General features: G+C 41.2%; 1 protein-coding gene across 7 annotated transcripts in view; it reads left to right on the top strand.

Annotated features, from left to right (window-relative positions):
• Positions 1-22,851, top strand: part of FRMD4A (FERM domain containing 4A) — a 527,110-nt gene that overhangs the window by 342,278 nt on the left and 161,981 nt on the right. For all 7 annotated transcript variants that reach the window (XM_068276150.1, XM_068276149.1, XM_068276145.1 and 4 more), the window contains exon 5: positions 22,361-22,445. In XM_068276150.1, the coding sequence (XP_068132251.1) occupies positions 22,361-22,445 (85 nt within the window). The remainder of the gene's footprint in view (positions 1-22,360; positions 22,446-22,851) is intronic.

Raw genomic sequence — 22,851 nt, 5'->3', positions numbered from 1 at the left:
AGAAGTGACGTCACGTGCTGGGAGAGCACAATTGATCCACCTGGCTTACTGGTAGCCAGTCGGGGGATGCTATAAACCTACTGGAATATCGGTAGAGATCGTCAGTATTGGCCGCCTCAGCTAACCCTAATCTAGCGTAGTGACAGGCCTTAACACTGAATAAGTGAATTATTAATATCAGTTATTCCTAAACTATTTATGCTGTAAATAAAAATAAAAATTATATTAAATATTACTTGATGTTGCAGTGATGTTTATATGCATTTTTGTTTGCCAAAAATCATCAAAAGTTACAAATCAGAATCTCCTTCTATATGCTGGCAGTCCCTACAGCTATCATTGCTTGGGGCATAAAGCCCTGTAGCGATGGCCATCCAACAGTCACAAAATACAGGCTGTGACATTGCAAGTTATAGATGTGTGCTTTTTGTGTTTACAGCTGCTGTGAATGAGATTACTATCTGACCATAGGTCATCACCTCCTAACCACAGCTATTATACGTAAGGCCTATTGTGATCGGAGTGGTAGAATAAAGTGGTGGTTTCTTAAGAAATGACAGTCATTGTAATAATTGTCCCTATGTTCCCCCTAATTAACCCATAAAATTGTATAATTACTCCTTCCCCTCCTTACCCAGCTAGTTTATCTCTAATGAATCTTTTATTATGAATTAATTTGAGATCTAATTAACCCCTTTTTCCTACTTGTCATTGCTGACACATATGAATATTGCAATAACATTAATAAAGCTTGTACACATGTTCACAGTAACCCACAGTAACGGGTTGTAAAATGTATCACTAATCGGAATTGTAACAATGCATGTTGATAATTTTTTGAATGGAAAATTAATGAAGGCAGGGGAAACAATACTACCAAAAAAAGTTCTGTTAGTTCTCCAGAAAGCAATGCAGAGGTTTACTCCCATGTCAAGTAAAAATATCTGATTGCCATATTTACATATTTATACGTGTCCACCATAAATGACATTGATAAAAAAAAAGTATATTTTTCAATTCATGTAAAAAATGTTAAATGTCCGCTTATAATCCCTCAGAAAAAGTGAATTTTTTTTTGCCTATGTCAAATACACATTACTACATCCAGCATGTAATTATATATGCAGCATAGCTCCCAACTGTCCCTCTTTTAGAGGGGCAGTTCCTGTTTGTTTCTCTTTGCGCCTCATTTGTCCCTCTTTGAGGACCGATGTACAGATCTGTGTAAATATATCTATTTTTCTACTTAAAAAAATGTGTTTAACTGATTCTAAACTTCATTCGTATCCTTTAATTTAATATATTTCTAATTTTCAAATGTTAATATGAAGGAAGTAGCATAGAAGGGACCAGGTGGTTTGAATTATAAAACAACATTTTTTAAATAAATCTTTAGGTATGCGTAACTAGGGGTGTCTCAGTGGAGTGATTAGGGGTGTGGTAGGGGCGTGGCTTATGTGTCCCTCTTTCTTATCTCAAAAAGCTAGGAGGTATGATATAGCCTTTTGGATTTGTTGTTATGGACCAGTGATGAGCGAAAATACAAATATTCTTTTTGCCAAACTTTCACCGAAATAAATACAATCTTTGCTTCACCAAGCGAAAATTTGCAGAATATTTTAGCGTTTATTTTCGCCTAATGTCCACGATTTTCGCTGTAAATTACAAAGCCCCCTTACAAGCTAGAATCACCAAATTGGCAGAGTATGTTAAGGAAAACAGTTGGTATAAGGGGAAAAATAATTTTTCAAAAAGACCTTATCATTTTGGAGAAAATCAATTTTAAAGTTATGATAGGAAAAAAAGTATACATTAATGTTATTTTTTTTTTGTTAAATGCCTCAATGTACATAGTGATTTGAATAAAAAAAAATATTATATGAAGTGCACATGTCAGTATTATTACAGTGCCAGGGGAGCAGTGGCTCGGTCAGAGTGACCATCACCCCCATAAGGCAGGTCCAGGAGAAGCAGGGAATGTACACATCCCATAAAATGACAGTGGAGGGGGGAACAGCAGCTCGATCAAAGTGTCCATCACCCCCATAAGTCAGGAGAAGCAGACAGTGTACGCATCCCATAAAATAACAGTGGAGGGGGGAGCAGCGGCTCGGTCAGAGTGTCCATCACCCCCATAAGTCAAGAAAAGCAGGCAGTGTACGTATCCCATAAAATGACAGTGGAGGGGGGAACAGCGGCTCGGTCAGAGTGACCATCACCCCCATAAGTCAGGAGAAGCAGGCAGTGTAAATATCCCATAAATTGACAGTGGCGGGGGCTTGGTCTGTGTGACCATCACCCCCATAAGTCTGGAGAAGCTGGCAGTGTACAAATAAAAAAAAAAAACATCGGAACATCGGCTTGGATACAGTGCCCATGCTTCGTTTATGCGCCGGTATCGAGCCAGCGGCTCGATGCCGGCGCGTCACCGCTCGTCCTCGCGTGCGCGCGGATCGATTCCCGCTCGACGCTTCGTTTTTTTCTATTGTCCGCCCGTGGGGATTGAGCGCGGTATTGATCCGCCGCGGTGATCGGACAGGTTGGATCTTATCAATCGAGCCATCAGCGGCTCGATTGATAAGAACTATCTAACCATGTATGCCCAGCATAAAGGACAACTGTAGTGGGGGAAATGGAGGCTGCCAAATGTATTTCTTTTAAAACAAAACCAGTTGCTTGGCAGCCCTGCTGGTCTGTTTGGCTGCAGTAGTATTTGAATCAAACCAGAAACAAGCATGCAGCTAATCTTGTCAGAAATCTGACACAAATATCAGAAACACCTGATCTGCTGCATGCTTGTTCAGGGTCTATGGCTAAAAGTATTAATGGTAGAGGATCAGCTAGATGGCCAGGAAACTGGTATTGCGTACAAGGAAATAAATATGGCAGCCTCCATATACCTCTCAATACAGTTGTTCTTTAAAGGACAAGTGTAGCAAGAAGAATATGGGGGTTGTCATATTTATTTCCTTTTGAAACAATACCAGATGCCTGGCTATTTTGCTAATCCGCTGCCTCTAATACTTTTAGCCATAGACCCGGAACAAGCATACAGCAGATCAGGTGTTTTTAAAATCATGACGATGCTTAACTAACCAAAATGTTTGCTCGTGCTGTTAATTTATTCAACTGGGCTGTGTCATATTACATTTAAAAATGTCTTCAATTAGAATTTTTGCTAAAGAAGCCTCAGTTTGCAGAAAAAGGTACGTGTAGACAGGTCCTTTTCTGAACTATTTGTTGCTACAGACAAGGCAGCCTATGTAACCCCCCAACATGGACACATACACTCTATGGACAGGGTGTGGGAGTGGACAAACAGGATGTACCCCACTGTAGGTACTGCAATAGCATCAACCAAGCATTACACTACTGAAGACACTGGAATGCTTGAATACATACTGTGAATATTCTATACTGTGCATTTCAGCCTGCCTGAAACTTGCAGGTACACCAGGTGTTTGCCTGGACTGTCTGTGTCCAGAAACAGCCCTTTATGTGGATTTTCTGCTCACTAAACTTTATATTTAGAAGAACTGTGTGGAGCTGTGCATTAATAATTTGGTTTATAAATGGGCTTTAATACTATAGAAATATACTGGCTGGCATCCATAATTGTTGACCGGCTATAGAAAACAAATAAATCCCCATTCTGTGGGATTCACACAAAGAACGGTAACTTCAGTCGGGCTTTTCAGATTCTGAATATTCTATTTTATGATAATTGAGCTTCCCCTGGGCTTGTGTGCACACAAGAATAGGAATTGTTGCCCCTATAAACCACAATTGAATGTTTGTGGATGGCTAGTACTTGTCTTTTCTTATAGAGCATCTCAGGGTATTCAAAAATAATAATTTATATTCCACTTAAATAAAGTGATGAAGAGGATTGTCAAGCTAGACTTGTGTGACATGAGAGGGCCTATGGTGGAACACTGCACATCTATCTTTTAATTCTGCTTTTGTGAAATGGTTTAAATTCTGTGACTTGACCCCCCTTTAAAGAGAACCCGAGGTGGGTCCTTGGGGGCAGATGGGACACAGAGACATATTTTCTGCCTCATGACATGCCTCTGTGTCTCCACACCGCCACTCTGTCCTCCCATCGCCACGCTATAGCCCTCGCCCAAAAACATAGCAACAATATTTGTCGCTATCTTAGAGGGTAAATACAGGAGAGGTATTCCCTGTTCAAAACACCCAATGGGGGCGTTCCTGCATGGTTTCTAGAGCTGCCATTGTGCAGTGCCCTCTCTCTGGCTGCGCTCCCTGCCTCTCCCCCGCCTTCCTGCACGCTTGGAGAGAGCTCTCTCCTCGCAGCGTCATGACCCGGAGGTCACAAAAGTGAAAGTGGGCCAGTGGGGCCCACAGGAGAGGCTGAGGGCGGTGGTTTTGGAGGCTACCTGATCTGATCTGCTCAGCCCCCTGGATCAGGGAGCATATTGTTTTTTTGTATGAGCTCATCTCGGGCTCTCTTTAAGTTGATGAGTATTAGATAAACAATTTGATGACGGATGATACTGCTGTACATTAAAGCACACCTGAAGTGAGAGGAATATGGTGGCTATCATATTGATTTCCTTTTCAACAATACCACTTGCCTGGCATCCTGCTGAATTCTCAGGCATCAGTAGTGTCTGCATCACACACCTGAAGCAAGCATGTGGCTAATCCAGTCAGTCATTTTGAATATTAAGGCCCATACACACGTCGGATTTTAGCGAACGACCCGTCGTTTGAACGTTCCGTCGTTCGGACGTTTTCGCGTCAAATCCGATGTGTGTACAGACTATCGTTCGGGTGATAAGACTGGTTACCAACGATCCGCCGGGCGGATCGCTGGTAACCAGTCTTATCACCCGAACGATAGTCTGTACACACGTCGGATTTGACGCGAAAACGTCCGAACGACGGAACGTTCAAACGACGGGTCGTTCGCTAAAATCCGACGTGTGTATGGGCCTTTAGATCCAGAGGCTCAGCAGGGCAGCCAGGCAGTCTGCACAATCTGCATTGTTTGAAAGGAAACAAATGTCAGCCTCCATAGTCCTCTCAGTTCAGGTGGGCTTTAACATGTATACATGTGAGTGTGTGTCTGCAGTGTGTGTGTCTGCAGTGTGTGTGTCTGCAGTGTGTGTGTGTGTCTGCTGTGTGTGTGTGTGTGTGTGAGTGTGTGTGTAGTGTTTGTGTGTGTGTGTGCGTGCGCGCGCGTGTGTGTGTGTGTGTGTGCGTGCGCGCGCGTGTGTGTGTGTGTGTTTGTCTGTGTGTGTGTGTCTGCAGTGTTTGTGTGTGAGTGTGCGTGTATGTGTGCGTGTATGTGTGCGTGTATGTGTGTGTGCGTGTGTGGGGTGTGTGGTGTGTGTGTGCGCGTCCTTGTACACAGAATAATTAAAACTTTGGGGATAGCAGTGCTTCTTCATTCAGCCAATCCAAATCAGCCTGCAGATGATCCACAACAAAGTTTAGCTGATTAAACAAGTTTGTAGCATGCCATCCATCCATCTGCAAACTTTTTTTCCCCCTAACAGTTAATAGACAAGTGATTTGCATGTTTGGAATTAAAAGGGAAAGATCATCAAAAATGCAGACAAGCAATTATTTTTCCACAACATCTGTTTCCCTTAGCACATGTCTAATTGCATGCTGTTTGAAGGCTGCCATAAAGAAATTTTGCCGAGTTTGGCTTCTACAATGTTACTTTCGATCAATAGGATGGAGAAATTGTGAGGCTGGTAGGTTGCCATTGATTGGGGTTGCTGCAGCATTTTCTTTTTTCATGCAGTCTGTGAGCTAGACATCGTCCTAAAGAGTAAATATCACTGTGTCTCTAATGTCAACACGCATTAACACTGCATTTATGACTACACAGCACAATGAAAGGAGTGCTGTCATCAAAATTATACTCAAGGTTTTTCTAACATAACCATCATTTAGAATGTGTACATGGTATGTTGCTGATTATACATATTTATAATTGCCCTTCTCACCTTAGTGTGGAGGAAATATGGAATTTGCATTGTACCATCTTTGAATATTGTATCTTCTGGCAGCTGATTGCTACTTGTATTTCCTGCTCCTTGTCTTATGCTGGGAATACACGTTTCGTTTTTGCCTTCGTTTTAGCCCTGGTTTCGATTGTGCCTTTTGTCCTTTTCGATCCTGAAATAATCGATCGTACGGTTAATATCACCACCCACGGTTTCGGTTTTTTTTTTTCAATTCTGATGGTTTCGTTTTTCCAATGATCGAAGGCTGCAAAGAAACGAAACGTAGTACAGGGACGGACGGCATAAACGAATATATAATCGATCTGAACAGCCATCAAGCCTACCAATGGTTCGATTAGATGGATAAAGAGAGATAATATCAAACATGTTCGATCACTAGTCGTTCGTTTTTGGGGTCTATTAATCGAAACTATAATGAGATTATGACTATTTTCACATACGTTTTCAACACTCGATTCGTTTACCAAACGAATCGAAGGCTAAAACGAAGGCAAAAACGAAACATGTATTCCCAGCATTAGGCATACAATGTTTCAAAATGTTTACCTGTGTTTAAAAAGCTGCATAGTCAGCTCTTTGCTGACAATCACTGCAGACATTGGTTGGAACTACAGATGGTACTACAGTTTGGCAGGGTGATTGGGCCCATGAACCCATAAGAGCTTGATAAGGGGTTTGCTGCTTGCCTGCCAAACTACAGCACACGCCATCCAACATCGCTATCACCTATCACATCTTCCTCCTCTGAATCCTGTCTTAACATTCTGGTGCTTCGGGCGACCTATCTGTCCCTCACCTTTTCAGGCTCTGCACTAATCACCTCACCCGGACCCCAGAGAGCAGATGGTCATCCCACCCATCCAGATCTATATGATTGGAGTGCTCACTGCTGAGGAAGCAATAAAGAGCTGGATGGGCAGTCTAAATGTGACTGCCCATCCAGGCCTGTATAGCTCAAGAGCAGTGAAGTCAGCATGATCCCAGAAGAAGTGATAAATGGAGAGGTTAGCTGAAGTTGAGACTTCAAGGCTTCAGGGATGGTAAGTCGGGAGGGACATGCGCCAGCACAGATGCACTGGGGTCTGGCAGGCGACTATGCAAACCTACATGTGAGGTAAGTATGCAAGCAGTTCACCCCATCAGGCTCACCTGACAAACCCTCCATGCCAAGTTCAATTAACACTAACAGGAAGATGATGTGTGACACCACAAGCACGAGCACATGTGGCACTTCTTCTTTCTGTACCTAAAGTGAAAGAAAGTGCCACTAGGGGGTATTTACCTCGAGCGGGAGGAGCCTCTGGATCCTAAAGCGGCTTCTTTCTTCCTTCTCAGCAAAGGGGATCCATCACTGGGACCCCTACAAAAGTAGGCCGACAAGGCTTGTTTTTTTATTTCCAAAAGACCCGGGTCCACTCCACAGCATGGACACCTCACGTCTGCGCAGTAGAGTGGACTTGATCAGGCTCGGTTATTTTTGACTCATTAGGATTCAGAGGCTTTCCCCTCCCAACATAAGTATCTGATTTATCTATAAATTAAAGTTACAGGTTCCCTTTAAGTCCGTGATTGGGATTTTTTTGTATCATGGGATGCTGTGGCCAGCAGCATGAAGGCTAAAGCAATAATAAATCAGATTCCTTTTACATGTACACTTGGTGCTCTTTATTCTTAATATGTCAGTGAAATTCTGTTTTACCTGTTTCAGTTCTTCAGATTTCCCCTCCTGCGTTCCCTGATTTAACAATGTTTCCACTGCTTGATAAATCTGATTATTCACATTTTTCAACTTTGCTAGCTGTCATTGTCTTTACAAATTTCCCATTATTATTTCTTCATAGCACCTGACAATGCCTAGGATTTCCTCTTAATGTTTATGTCTTTTCATTGTTTCAGTTCCTTTCTATGATAACTTACATAGAAGATGATTAGCTGAAGGCCAATAACAATGATTGTTATATTTTAAATAGCCATACTTGACAAATGTGTTTATCTGTACAGTCCACCGCTGAACTGAAGCAAATATTACAGATGTAGTATGTTTTACAGAACAATGTAGAAAAACAGCAGTTAAAGCGGCATCTACTCACCTATTTTTCACTAGCATTGTTTCTTCTTCTTTAGTTAGTTGTACGCAGCAGATTCAAATAAAACATTGTTTTCAAGTGTTGAATAGCCAGTCTAATTGCTAAGAGCAAACCAGAATAAGAATGACTCTTGCTCTACACGTAATAGAACATGGTTTACTAATCATAAACCCGACAGATTCCATGCTTGGAAAACAGATGATTTTCACACATTTTCCAGCTGGTGTCAGGATGATAGGAAATTAGGATTTGGGTTTACTCTAATTGACTTGTGTTGTGACACATGATTTGAAAGAATTTTGTTTTTATAATGACTAGTAAATTGGTGCTCGCGGGACATGGTGCTGGTCGGAGCATAGGTGATGGTGGGATAGGCACTTTTGAGAACAGGGGAAAAGAAAATGTGTGTTAATAAATCTAACAATATAATAATGCTGAACACAAGGGACTGATTTTTGTTTTTTATACTAACTGAAATAATGTTATTGAGGAAAAAGTGAAATATGTGAAGACTGACTGTGTATCTCCAAATTACTAGAGTTCAGGAGCTGGCTACATCTCATATATGTGGGTGTGGCTAATGAGTACTGTCAAAGGCACGGCAAGAACTTTCACTTGTATGGTTCTGGGGGTGGCATGGCCTGCCCCCTGATGACCTCATATTTATTGGTCAAATATCAAATTAAGCTTCTAATCTTGTATTGCTCTGATTGGCTGATGCCTTTGGCTTGCTGTGATTGGCTGCGCCTCTTGAGTTTGGTCTGATGTGTTGCTGTCCCTATATGCCTTTTTCTTAATAAAATATAGGAACAAATCTTTATCTCTTATATATAAAGTCTATTTCTTTCCCTTCCACCATCCAGCTGGACAGTTCATGGAGTCAAATCAGTTTAAAGCTGCTCCTACTCCAGCCCATGTTGTTCCAGCTCCTTTCCTCCTACTTCACCCCTTGCCCCCATAAACCTCATACCACATCCCACCAAAGCCCCCCATGTCGCTCCTAATTTGCCCTGTGCCCTGCTGCGTCACATTATTATTATTTATTGTATTTATACAGCACCAACATATTATGCAGCGCTGGAAAATAATTAGGGATACATACAATGATAACAAGGGGTGACAGACAGAGAGGTAGCAGAGGGGTATACCGCATAGCATAAGGTTGTCTATGCAAACAGGGTATAAGATGCATGATCAAGTCATTTTACAGAGACCCAGCAATTCAAGTCCAAGTTAGTCCATGGGAAGGGTGTCATAGTTGGGGTTGCAAGATGAAGGACACACTAAGCAGCAGCCTTGCCCCCCCCCCCCCCCATTAATAGCTAGGGCATGGTTATAACAACCACAGCTCCCCACCAATGAGCAAAGGAGGGGGTGAGTGGTGTGACTGCCATGTCCACTTCGCACTTGCATAGGTCACTGTGGGAGGCCATCCTCCAGAAGCTAGTGCGAACCCTGACAGAAGCCCCACTCTAACATTCATCTCTGGAACTGTAGGAAGTCTTATTGAGTAAAAGGGGAAAAAGGTGTAAAGAACACATTCATATTAGAGCAGGGGGGGAGGGGTAACAAAAATCAGTAGTAAAGATGAGCTTTAACATCTTTTTACATTATGGGAGACTTATACCTTGACTGTTCAGATGCGTATTTACATTCACAACTTATCCCAGCCTGTTATCATTCAAGCAACTGGGTACTACTCCTATCCTGAGAATTTCTCTTCCTGACTATGGTATGAGTAGCTTATGGTGTATACATTTACATTAGGCACATGTGTCTTGTCATTATCCATTTTATCCATTCTTGCATATAGAACTGTTATACACTGACTAGCAATGACCTGCTTATTTCATTTATTTCATTATCCTCTTGGCTACGCTTTAATTAGCCACAACATTTTAATTACAAATCCTGAGGGAATATGGGTCAAGGCCACCAATCATGTCTCATTGACTGGGCTGAGTTTACGGCAAGCATAGAAACCAGGATTTATTGTGCCTTGAGTAATCTGGATGATATTGTGCAGCAAATGATGCTTGCAAAATACGGTAACTGCCACTAAGGCAATCCAGGATTCTTCTAACAAAGAAGTAATGCTTCCAAAGATGCACTACGCTTGTAGTGGAAAACAAAAGATATTTATTGGGTGAACAATGCATGGTGTGACATGATTATTGGAATTTACTATAAAGCAAATTAGAAGAAAGGTGGTCTGAAAAAATACATCATTTAATTATATGTACAGGAACATAAATAAAAGTGATTTTCTGCTTTGTTAGAACACTGGATAAACATCCCTATAACAGGCCATTTCTTTATTTATAGCAGCAAATGGCTCAGATAAGCAGACATAATTAATATTAAAAAAAAAAAATGAAACCACCAGGACATTGTGCATTAGTAGCTTTTTATTTATTTATTTTTTTACTTATTTAGTGCAATATATTATGCATTATTCTCAGAGTACAGTTCATAAATAACCATAATATTGTCCATAGTATTTAGATGTGAAATAACTGAGGGAACTACACTCTAACTAAAAGGTCTTTTTGCCTCCAGTATTTGCATAGATATGTGTACTTTGAGGGCATGGAATGGTGCTGTGCTAGCCTCTAGAAAGAGAAAATAAGAACACAGTTGACTTACAGTTTACTGCGGTTGAAGGGTGTTTTATATGGTTAGGTAACTTTGTGTATGTTAAATAATACCTGAGGATTCTAGGTAAGCTGCTAGACCTGGAGTCAAAATGGCTCCCAAGAGTGTCTTATGATTTGGGGGATATTATTACTATTATTGTTATACATTAGCATGTTACACAATGCCATGATATGGACACATTGATTAGCCCAATATGTAATAAATATGAGCCGTGTCATTTCTCACCCATACAGGTAAAAACACAGGTTTCTCATCAGTCAGCAAATGCCCCACTAAGTACAAGGTCTAACCAGTCATTTTTCTGTTTAGATTCCGTTCAAACTCATATTTGAGCCGATTATTAGCCATTCAGTTTGGTTCAGTTTTACCCCAATATTTGTAATGTTCATGCAAATTACAGCAGGCATTATAGTGTGTTTTTTCAGGTCACGGCGGTCTCGAGTCCAGGCACCATCTTCTAGACTGCTATTTTGGAGCCATTTTTATAACTTTTTAAAATCAGGGGGGGGGGGGGGGGGGGGCTTCATAGGAAATAAGGCCTCTGATTGGCAACCTCACTCAAAGCTAACCCACTTATTGCTCAGAGTATCCTTTGTTAATTAGTGGCTTAACTATGAATAAAATATCTTGAAAGTCCAACTTGAGAGTTAGAAATGTTATAAGTGGTTGGATGGTCTCAATCATGGGCACCATTAATATGGTTATGTGTACATATGAGAGTGGTTGGATAATGTACTGGTCCTCTGACATAGGAGACCAGGGTTAGAATCTCAACTCTTCCTATTCAGTAAGCCAGCACCTATTTAGTAAGAAGTGCTTGAGCAAGACTCCTTAACAGTGCAGCGCCGCCCCTAGTGGCTGCAGCTCTCAAGTGCCTTGAGTCCGACAGGAGAAAGGCACTATAAAAATGTTGGAACTATTATTATTTTATTTACCTGGTTGCGCATATCGCCTAATATAGGACAGCAGGTACAAAAAAGGTAATGAATAGCTTTATTGACACACAATGATGTGTGTCAATAAATACATGAATCATTTCCCATGTGGCCACCCAGCACCAACCCAGCATTTTGAAAATAGGAGTTAGCCAGGCATCACACTGCATAGCCACAGATGGCAACCAGTACATGCAATTTACTGCTAAGGGTGTGCAATAGCTGGTGATGAACAGGGAAATGTGCATGTGTATTGGATATCCTTTTTCATTTCAGTGGTGCTGATTGCAGCTTATGAAGTGCAGAGCGCATGGGAGTTCATGGTTTTCTGCTCATCATGGCTGCCTTCTGTTATGCTTGTCCTGCAAAGTTCCACCTATCCCCCTGCAGTGTCATGGCTGGTGCAAAGTCCAGAGCCATTACTGAAACCATGAGCAGAAAGTGTATGAACTTCCATTGCTATTGACAGTCAATAGAAATCCACTCCATACAGGGTCTTCTTTATGTCTATCAAAGCTTTAAAATTGCTTCTGCCAAAAAGAACAATATAAATGTTAACTGATGAATATGATTTCCCATTTATTTTTATGAAATGTAATCTTCCCTACACAGATTTGGCATAGTAGAGAAATAAACTAAAGAGTGGAGCGCTGGCCTGTAGCAGATGTCTGGTGCCACAGGGTATTAACCTTCACACAGTTTGAAAATCAACAAAAATAATTATGTATTCTGAGCTATAAAATGTATTTTTTTTTTAAAGAAAATGAAGTGAAGGCCCCATCCCCGCAGAGAGTTTCTCCTCTTGGATGTATGCTCTGCGCCTGGCAGCCCTTCTCTGCATTGCCCATTTCACATCCGTATATTCACTGATTCATTTAATTAGTTCTCCAAAAAGTAATTTCTTTAAAAAATGATAGCAAGAAAGCAAGGCACTTTTAGGGGAAGCCTTATTTTTTCATGCAGTCAAGTATGACCGCAACCAGCCTATTAAAAGGACACTTGTGACATATTCACTGTATAAATAGGCTCTTTGTATGTATTGTACAATTTAGCATTGCCCATACATGAGTACTTCAGATCTAGCTGAAACGTGGTGTAAAATAGATCTTAGAACAGTACATTCTGATATTTCTTCACTAAGACTGAATAAAAGAAACTGCAGTTACAGAATGCTGGTAGCGACAGTCAGACTATTCATTCCATTTACTTTTCAATTGCTTATTGGAGATTTCACAAGGGGAAGCTCACAGGCAGCAACTATCTGCACTGAAGGAAGACTTAGCGGGGCATTAAAATAGACGCTGTGTCTGACATGATGGAAATGGTGAAAATATAATAATTCATTCTAAAAGCCAGCACCTATTCATTAGGAGATCTTGGGCAAGACTTCCTAACATTGTTACTGCCTATAGAGCATGCCCTAGTGGCTGCAGCTCTGGTGCTTTGAGTCCGCCAAGAGAACAGCGCAATATAAATGTTACTTGTCTTGTCTATTAGTCTTGAAATGTTTCATCCAAATTGTGATACACCTGTTTCTGCGACATTTAAAAATAATGCAGCAATGAATTCACATGAGTGGTGAAGTATTCTGCCAGGTGCAGTTGCAGTTGCAGTTGCCAGTTCTGCCACTAGCATTTTCACATAAATAATATTCTAATATTTAAAAACAAAATACTGGGTTGAGCAAACCAGAACGGTACAGCTTACCAGTCAGGTCTCCAAAGAGGAGATAGAACTGAGCTACAGAGCGTCTCTTTTCTTCTCTTATGTGTGCTGCCATCTTCAGATTTGTGATTCAATTTATTCACACAATTTCACAGCTGAGCAAATCAAATAAACATTGACATAAAAGTACAAATATTGTTTTCTAGTTCTACTCCTATTAACTACTATTACTCCTTACACTTGTTCATGGGGGCCTTATAAAATTACAATTTTGCATATTGATAGATGTCTTGGAAGCTTCAGAACGTGCTTATGGGCAGTTTTTGGTTGTAAAATTCAGGCAGAACATTAAAGGTGACCTTTATGCAACACTTTCACTTCATGGTATAGAGAACGGCCAGCTTAAAGAGATGGCTTTTCCTAGCCTAATAGCTGTTACCATGTTTCTCTCGCATGCTCAGGTTAGTAACGCAGGTTACTGTAGCAACGATCACACTATTAGAGCACCAAGGGTTGCACTTATAGCATATAGCTCATGGTACACGCTGCCGGAAATATGGGCAATATTGCCATGCACTGTCTGTGTACAGTGATTTTGTGCACCAAGCCTATGTAAACTATGTAAAGTTCTGCAGAAGACATCAGTGCTAAATTAAATTTGCAATTATCACTCTCATATCTCTTGCTTCACAAATATAAACTCATTATGTGGGGAACAAAAGGGGATAGGTTAGTTACTCCTTAGTATAGTGTTCCTAGTGAAAGCTATGTTACAGCAGTCCATTGTGCTGCTGCTGTTGTCTGCCTTTTCATTTCACTGTTTCATAAAAGAGCTCATAGTGTCTGGCATCTTCCATGTATTTGTGATTTCTGCACCTAAGGACACTTTTGTATCTTTTATCTTGTTAGTTGCACCATCTAACTAATGAGAGTCATCACTGTAATCATATGCCTTTGCCATGGCCACCTCCATTTAACATATTGCTTTGTATGCTTTCTTAAGCATTACATTCTGGGTCACCATTATTAATTAGAACAGCTATTTGGACATTCATTAGCTGACCATGAAATAGCTTTTTCCTTTCTTTCTTTATGTGGCGTGTTTCATACATTTAATTTTTAATGGAGAACTTCATGACATAAAAATGTCTACATTATGTAGGTTATTGAAATTAATTTTAACACTTTTTTATAGCTAGCTATTTTGTTTGGGAGGTTGCTAAACAGTCTTTTCTGCTTTGTTTTTTTTCCTTGGGTTGCTTTTAGCATTGTAACTGCTTTCAGACTAACTTAGTTACTATTATTATTTAGTATTTATACAGCGCTGACATCTTCCGCAGCGCTTTACAGAGTATATTGTCTTGTCACCCTCAGAGGGGCTTACAATCTAATCCCTACCATAGTCCTATGTCTATGTATGTATTGTGTAGTGTATGTATCAAAGTCTAGGGCCAATTTAGGACAAAGCCAGTTAACTTATCTGTATGTTTTTGAGATATGGGAGGAAAACAGAATGCCTGGAGGAAACCCACGCAGACACGGGGATATTATACAATCTCCTGGCAGATGTTGACCTGGCTGGTATTCGAACCGGGGACCCAGCTCTGCAAGGCGAGAGCGCTAACCACTACACCACCGTGCTGCCTACGGTGAGGTTGAAATCTACTTACTAAGCCTGCCAGGACATAGATTTCAACTTCCACACCCACTGTTTTCGTCATTCGCAATGCTCTCTCGACACTGCAGCCTGCTTGTTCTGCTGTCACACTGACAGCAGAATTCCGTATCTCGGTTAAAGGGAAGGTCCAAGCAAAAAAAAAAAATGAGTTTCACTTACCTGGGGCTTCTACCAGCCCCATGTAGCCATCCTGTGCCCTCGTAGTCACTCACTGCTGCTCCAGTCCCCCGCTGGCAGCTTTCTGACCTCGGAGGTCAGGGCCGCATTGCATACATTTTTACGCATTCCAGCTAGTGCAGTAACAAAAATGTATGCGTTGCACCACTAACGCGTAAAAATGTATATGTTAATGTTCCTGCACTAGCGGGAATGCGTAAAAATGTACGCAATGCGGCCCTGACCTCCGAGGTCAGAAAGCTGCCAGCGGGGGACTGGAGCAGCAGTGAGTGACTATGAGGGCACAGGATGGCTACATGGGGCTGGTAGAAGCCCCAGGTAAGTTAAACTCATTTTTTTTTTTTGCTTGGACCTTCCCTTTAAGGAGCCAATTTCATTGGCTCTGGACCTCGTGCGGCCAGTTTCGTCAAGATAACGCACTACATGCAGTGCGTTTACAGGAGAATGTGTGCATTTACAGTGGCAGTGAGGCATACTATCATTGTGTTATATGGTCGCACTGCACCATTAATGCACGATGCAATTTTTTGTGTAAGTTGAGATAATCTTCATTTTGTGAAAAGAGCCTGAGGGCCCGTTTCCACTATCGCGAATCTGCATGCATTGTCCGCATGCGGATTCGCATAGCCAATACAAGTGGATGGCCCTGTTTCCATTTGTCAGTAATCCTGAGCGTTTTTCTGTGCAGGAGAAATCTGCACAGAAGAGCCGTGAGTATTCGCTATGCGAATCGCCGCTAATGTATTTAATAGGGAAATCGCATGCGGTTTTGGCATGCGTATTTTACCGCGATTTCGCATAGAAACTAATGTTAAATCACACAGGCAGTGACATGGTTAAAATCACACAAATACTAACCTATGCGAAATCGCGGTGAAAACTGCATGCAATTTCGTCAGTGGATAATCAGCAGCGATTCCGCACCGCACAAGTGGAAACGGACCCTTAAAGGGAAGTATTTTAGTATTGGAGTATTTTAGTTGTTACCCATGTCCCCCAAGAGATGATGGTACTGTCAGTCACACAAATAGCTACATGAACAAAAATAAGTTGTCAACAACAAATTACAGTTATACATACTTTACACATAAATATTTAATTATTAGTTGTTTTTTCTATAGAACAAATATGTGAAACTTTCTAAAGTTAGTAGAATTGCATACTTTAATCTCAGAAAAATACATTAATTATATTAAAGTCTCAGTTTTAATGAGCATCTGATAAGGTTATTAGTTTGTACTGAATAAACACAAGCAAAAAGAGTTGAACAGTGTAACATTTTTCCCAGGCAACGTCACATCCGAATTCAAGAGTGACCACAATGCAGAACTCCCAGTGAAGCAGTAAAGTAGCATTTTTTGTCCTTGATATTTTGGGAAGGAGGGGGTAGGGAAGGTTATGTACCAATATCAAGTTACTGTGCGAGTGCAGTCAAATCATATCTGTGCGTGTGTCTTCATAACAAGGCCCTTCATCCTCCTGGGAATTTCTTATCTCCTTGACTCCCGCTTTCCCCACACAAGTCTGCTGTCTGGTGTCAGCTCCCAACAGATGATAATTGTGTCTGCATTGGGTCCTCTGTGCCTCCCTCCCCTGCTGTCTCTCTGTGCCACTAGTAAACACCCCAGTTGCTTAACAATCCTCCTGGCATTACAATGAACTAATTAAGCACAGTATATAAATAGTAGTGCAATAATAGTTACACGTCGAACAGAGTGGCAGTGCAGTTTAGTGTAAAAATACAACCTTGCTTTAGGTTTGTTTTGTTTTTTGTGTGTGTTGGTATTGTTTCCTTTTCATTGAGCGTCGGTAGTTAGTATATTCACAAGAGGTTCACACACTTCTGGACACATGCAAAAACGAAAAAATGGCCTGAAAACCAGCTTTAGGCTCCCTGCACACTGCATGCGATTCCGATTCTGATTTTTAATCGGTTTTTACATCTGATTCTGCTTCTTAATCGTTACAGCATGCTGCATTTTTTCTGCATTTTTCTGTTGATAGCATTCAGGGAAAATCGGAATTGCAAATCGAAATCGCAAAACGGAATTGCAGTGCGCAGGAAGCCTAATACAGTATTTTCTGTCTAAGGGCTGGTGCACACCAAAACCCGCTAGCAGATCCGCAAAACCCTAGCAGATTTTTAAACGCTTTTTTTTATTTTTATGAGGCGTTTTGCTAGCGTTTTGCGGATTGCTGCTGCGGTTTTCAGTATAGTAGATTTCATATATTGTTACAGTAAAGCTGTTACTGAACAGCTTCTGTAACAAAAACGCCTGCAAAACCGCTCTGAAGTGCCGCTTTTCAGAGCGGTTTGCGTTTTTCCTATACTTAACATTGAGGCAGAAACGCATCCGCAATCCAAAAAATGCCTCACCCAGGCATTTTTCGTTTCTGCAAAACGCCTGCCGCTCTGGTGTGCACCACCCCATTGAGATACATTGACCAAGCAGATCTGAAAACGCCCAAAAAGCCGCTCGGTGTGCACCAGCCCTAAACGTTTGTACTTGAAAAAATAGTTACTTTTTGGATTGCTACTGTTTGATCTACAAAGCGCATTATTCCTTAAAGGCAATCAGATTGCAGCTTACAGTACCATAGTGGACAAATGCTTATAGATGTTAGGAAAAGTATATTACACTTTGCACTCATTTATTATCCAAAATAACCAATAATCGGAATTTATTTATTATTCATTTTGACAGCACTTTCACAGTCTTTCCAAACTGACAGTCTTGCAATTAAGAATATTATCATATAATATCATTCTAAAGTGTTTTTTGTTGTTGTTTTGGTCAGTGTGTTTTGTTTCTTCGATTTAAAAAAAAATAGATTCTTTTTGTATTATTTTTTTTGTGTTAATAGCAAACACAAAATCCTTAACAGGAAGTACATTAGTGCCCTCTGCTGCTCAAATGGTGTACAACATGAAGGACATTTCGTTTTCATCAATAACATTACCTACCTTTGTGTAAGTCTATTTTTCTATTATGTGTTCGCTGGTAGAGCCTGAAAGACTGGCATAGCACTGGAGAATTAGCCTGGACTATTTAAGTGTTTGTTTTTATATGCAAATTAAGAACTTGTGCAGAATGTAAAAAGACCTCTCAACCTCATTTGCAAAAAATCTTCTAAAGAAATGTGTTCTCTCTGCTTGTGGCAGTCAGTTAAGTTCTTTCATATCAAGCCTCAAAAAGAATGAAATAATCAGAATAGGTGTGGCTGATATATTGGGTGAGAGGTACACAATTAATTATAGTCAGATAAACATTTATGCTAGGTACACACAATGAGATTTTCTGTCAGATCGATTATTTCCAACAGGTCCGATCTGATTTCCGATCGGAAATAATCAAACTGACAGAAAATCTCATCATGTATACCTAGCATTAGCTTGGCACTAGCACCAAAAAGTTAGTTAGAATGATTGACAGGCTATCTAGGCTCATTGTCATTTGATGCTTGCATCTCCAGAACACACCTAAAGCAGGCAATACATGCAGCAATTTCTCCGAACAGATTTGATCACTTTGATCTAATCTGCTGGAAAACTATAGCACAATGAGCCACATTGATTGTAATTTTCATCGATTTGTGGCAAAAATCAATTGAAATTACAATTGGTTGGAATATTTCAAGAGTGGGGGTAGAATGACTGCCCAAAGCATTGCACTGTATCGAACATTGCAGTACTGCGGTTTGATAGATTTAGACATAACCACACTATAGTCCTCTACACAGTGCCTTGTGTATGTCCAAAACAATGGGCAAACACTGACTAAATAATCTATAAATTAATATTGAAAACATTTAGCAATTTTATTCATTATGTTATTCTCACTATAGTTCCTCTTTCAGGGCTCGTTTTCACTAGGGGCATTTTTGACATTTTTTAAGCGCTGGGGATTTTCAAAATCACCCTAAAAGCGCTTGTGCAATGATTCTCTATGAGAAAGTTCACCTCTGAGCAGTTTGTTTCCGATCCGCTCTGAAAAGCGTTGCATGGGCCATTTTTGAGGCGATTTTGCCTTAATGGAAGGTATAGGAAAAACGCAATCGCTCTGCAAAAGCGCTTAGAAAAGTGCTTAACAAAAATGCCCAACGCACAGAAATCACCAGGAAACGCTTTACAAAAACACGTAAATAATGCCCAACGCGTACGGACATGCAATCGGAACGCAATGGGAACAAAGCCTAATGCCGGGCATACACGGCTAGATTATGCACCGGAATCGAGCCAGCGGCTCGATGCCGGTGCGTCCCTCCGGCCGCCCGGATCGATTCCCGCTCGTCCCCGCGGGCGCTCCTTATCTTCTTTTCGTTTCGAGCAGGGAATCGATCTGTGCGGTGATCGGACCTGTCGGAAATGATCAATCGAGCCATCAGCGACTCGATTGATAAAAAAAAAAAAAACAAGCCGTGTATGCCCGGCATAAAGGACTTTTTTCATAGCTGTGTTTTTATTTCAACTTAACACTTTGTGGAAGTAGGTAAGGGGTACAATAGTAGGGTAATTTCTTCTGTTTGTTTTGCAGTTGAATGAAGCAGATTTTACATCAGATTATTATGGCTGCTGTTTATAAGTCTTAAAAATGCAGCCATTAAACTGGACTCTGTCCTATCCTATGCTGTTCTATGTTACTGATGTTCCATTTACCATTAGTAAAACACAATTAATCATCTCATAAGTTTATTTTCACTTCAGGGTTTTTTTAACACGTGGTCCATTTAAAACTTGAGTTTTCTCCTAGGAGATAATTTTTCGTCTTCGATTTATAACAACTTTTTAGGATTTTGCATTGGAAAAAGTACCAAAAAGTAGGTGAAAAGGTATTATAACAATTATTTTTAGTATTAGTTTGCTGGTGCTTTAAAAGGCATTTTACTGACAAGTTTGAAAATTTCACCTAGGAGAAAACTCAGGTGAAAAAAGTGAATTGCACATGGGTCCTAGTCATAAAATCTATTTTAGTCCACTAACAAGCTAGAAAATACTTAACCACTTCAGGATTCTGCGTACGCTTAACTACGCCCCTGAATCCTGAAGTGGTTTCCATGGAAACGGCCGCTCGTATGAGCGGCCGTTCCATGTCAGTTCATGGAGGGTGTCTCCGTGAACACCCTGCGAGCCTCCGATCGCGGCTCGCAGGGTAAATGTAAACACGCGGGGAAGATCTTCCCCGGTGTTTACATGTATACGGCGCTGCGCAGCAGCAGCGCCGTAGAGGAGATCGGCGATCCCCGGCCTCTGATTGGCCGGGGATCGCCGGCATCTGATAGGCTAAAGCCTATCCTATCCGGCGCAGGACGGCTTTCCGTCCAGCGCCGCACACAGGGGACGGGAGAGGGAGGGAAGGAGGCAGAGGGAGGACTAGTGCTGTGGAGGGGGGCTTTGAGGAGCCCCCCCCCCGCTAGGCACAGCAGCGTGGCGGCGATCACACCCCCCCAGCAGGACATCCCCCTAGTGGGGAAAAAAGGGGGGAGGTCTGATCGCCCTGCCTGATTTCTGATCTGTGCTGCGGGCTGAAGAGCCCCCGCAGCACAGATCAGCCAAACCACCCGGAATCCGGAAGTGGTTAAAATAATTTGGTAGCATTTTTCACTTACTTTTTGGTACTTTTTCAATCACAAAATGCTGAAAATATACGTTAAAGGTAATATGAAAAAATATTCCTTAGGAGAAAACTCAGGAGAAAAAGTGTATTGAATACGGCTTGTTGTCCCAGAACAAGTATGCAAAACCGTTCTACTGACTCCACAAGCTAGAAACTACTTAAACTGAAAGATTAGCATGACAGGCGGGCAATTTGTATTCTTTTCATGGGATTACTGATGGTGTCCTCCGTGTTCTTAGTACTACAGCGATAGTATACAACAGTGTTAGTATTTTAAAACAGAAAACAATAATTTGTGGTTAAAGGAGAGCTATAATGATGCCAACAAAAGACCTCACTGCCATTTATATTTATGTTCTAACCTGCAGACATGCTTTCATTGCTTCATCTCCGTTATGCAGTTACACATTACTACACTTCCTTCCCAAATATCATATTATTATGACATCTTCCACAGCGCTTTACAGAGCATATAGTCTTGTCATTAGCTGTCCCTCAAAGGGCTGCACAATCTAATCCCTACTGTAGTCGTATGTCTAAGGTCAATATTAGGAGGGTGCTAATTAACTTATCTGTATGTTTTTGGGATGTAGGAGGGAACTGGATTGCCCTGATGAAACCCACGCTGACACAGGAAGAACATACAAACTCTGTTCAGATAGAGCCCTGGCTTGGATTTGAACCAGGGACCCAGCACTTCAGGGCTAACCACTGCCCATATCATATGCCTATATGCAGTCATCCTTTCCATGCATAGTAAATGGCACGATGGCTGGTTAGCATACTCTCACCTTGGAGCCTGGCGTGTCAGTTTGAATTCCATCCAGGATGCTGCCTGTATGGAGTTTGTATGTTCTCCCCATATTTTTGTACATATTTTACTGAGAACTTAGGCTAGCATCTACATCCCAACACATTGCAATCAAATGTGGAGTTGGCACACCCTCGGTTAGGTAGGGTGCTTGGTGGTGTGACAAAGGCTATGTCGTATATAGCAAAGTTTACCAGCACACCAAGTTAGCAGTGATTACACATTTTTATTGAGCTCGAAACCAACAATCCATCCGACAATTGTTTTGGGAGCTGAAGGGAGACTTTGCCTAGCTCTCAAAACAATGGTCAGATGGATTGTTGGTTTCAAGCACAATAAACACGTGCAGTCACTGCTAACTTGGTGTACTGGTGAACTTTGCTATACATCCCAACACTTTGTCATATGTAAACTGGCCTCCACCCAGAATTAACCCTAGACCTTGGTAGAGAGTATAGATTGTGAGCCTCACTGAAGAACAGTTTGTCATATGAAAATCTCTAAGTGCTGTATGTAAAATACTAAAGTACTTTAGTCTTTGGTCTCTATTCAGCTAAATCACCTTTCACAGACTCTGTTGTAGTAGATCATGAAGGTAAAATAACCAAATTTGTTCATAAAAATATATACTTGTTTCACTTTAAGAACTAATGTACAGTATTTCTTGGCATACTATAATAACACTGTACAGTGCATTTCATGCATGTCTTCTATTTTGTCTTGTAGGTTTTACATCGAAAGTATATCTTACCTGAAGGATAATGCCACAATTGAACTGTTCTTCCTAAATGCCAAGTCCTGTATATATAAGGTAACGACAACATGCAGTAACTATAAATATAGTTTATAAGTTACCGTATTTTTCGGACTATAAGATGCTCCTGGCCATAAGACGCACCTAGGTTTTGAGGATGAAAACCAGGGGAAAAATATATACTGAACCTGGTGCATCCATGGTGAAGGGTATCTTGTGTATTATGCCGTCTTTGTATTTCATGCCCCCTTTTACCTCTTGTGTCTCCCTGTGTCCTCCTCTGTCCCCCTTGGGTCCTCCTGTGTCCCCCATGTACCCGCCTCTGTCCTTCTTGTGTCCTCCTCTATGCCCCTTTGTGTCCCCATTGTGTCCACCTTTATGCTGCTTTGTGTCCCCCTGTGTTATCCATGTGGTCCCCTGTGTCCTCCATTTGTCCCCCTGTGTCCTCCTCTGCATGGGTACA

Source organism: Hyperolius riggenbachi, chromosome 3 (assembly GCF_040937935.1).
Source record: "Hyperolius riggenbachi isolate aHypRig1 chromosome 3, aHypRig1.pri, whole genome shotgun sequence".
In the NCBI taxonomy this organism is placed as follows: Eukaryota; Metazoa; Chordata; class Amphibia; order Anura; family Hyperoliidae; genus Hyperolius; species Hyperolius riggenbachi.
Note: the sequence above shows the minus strand (reverse complement) of the source record. Positions and strands in the feature narration are given on the sequence as shown.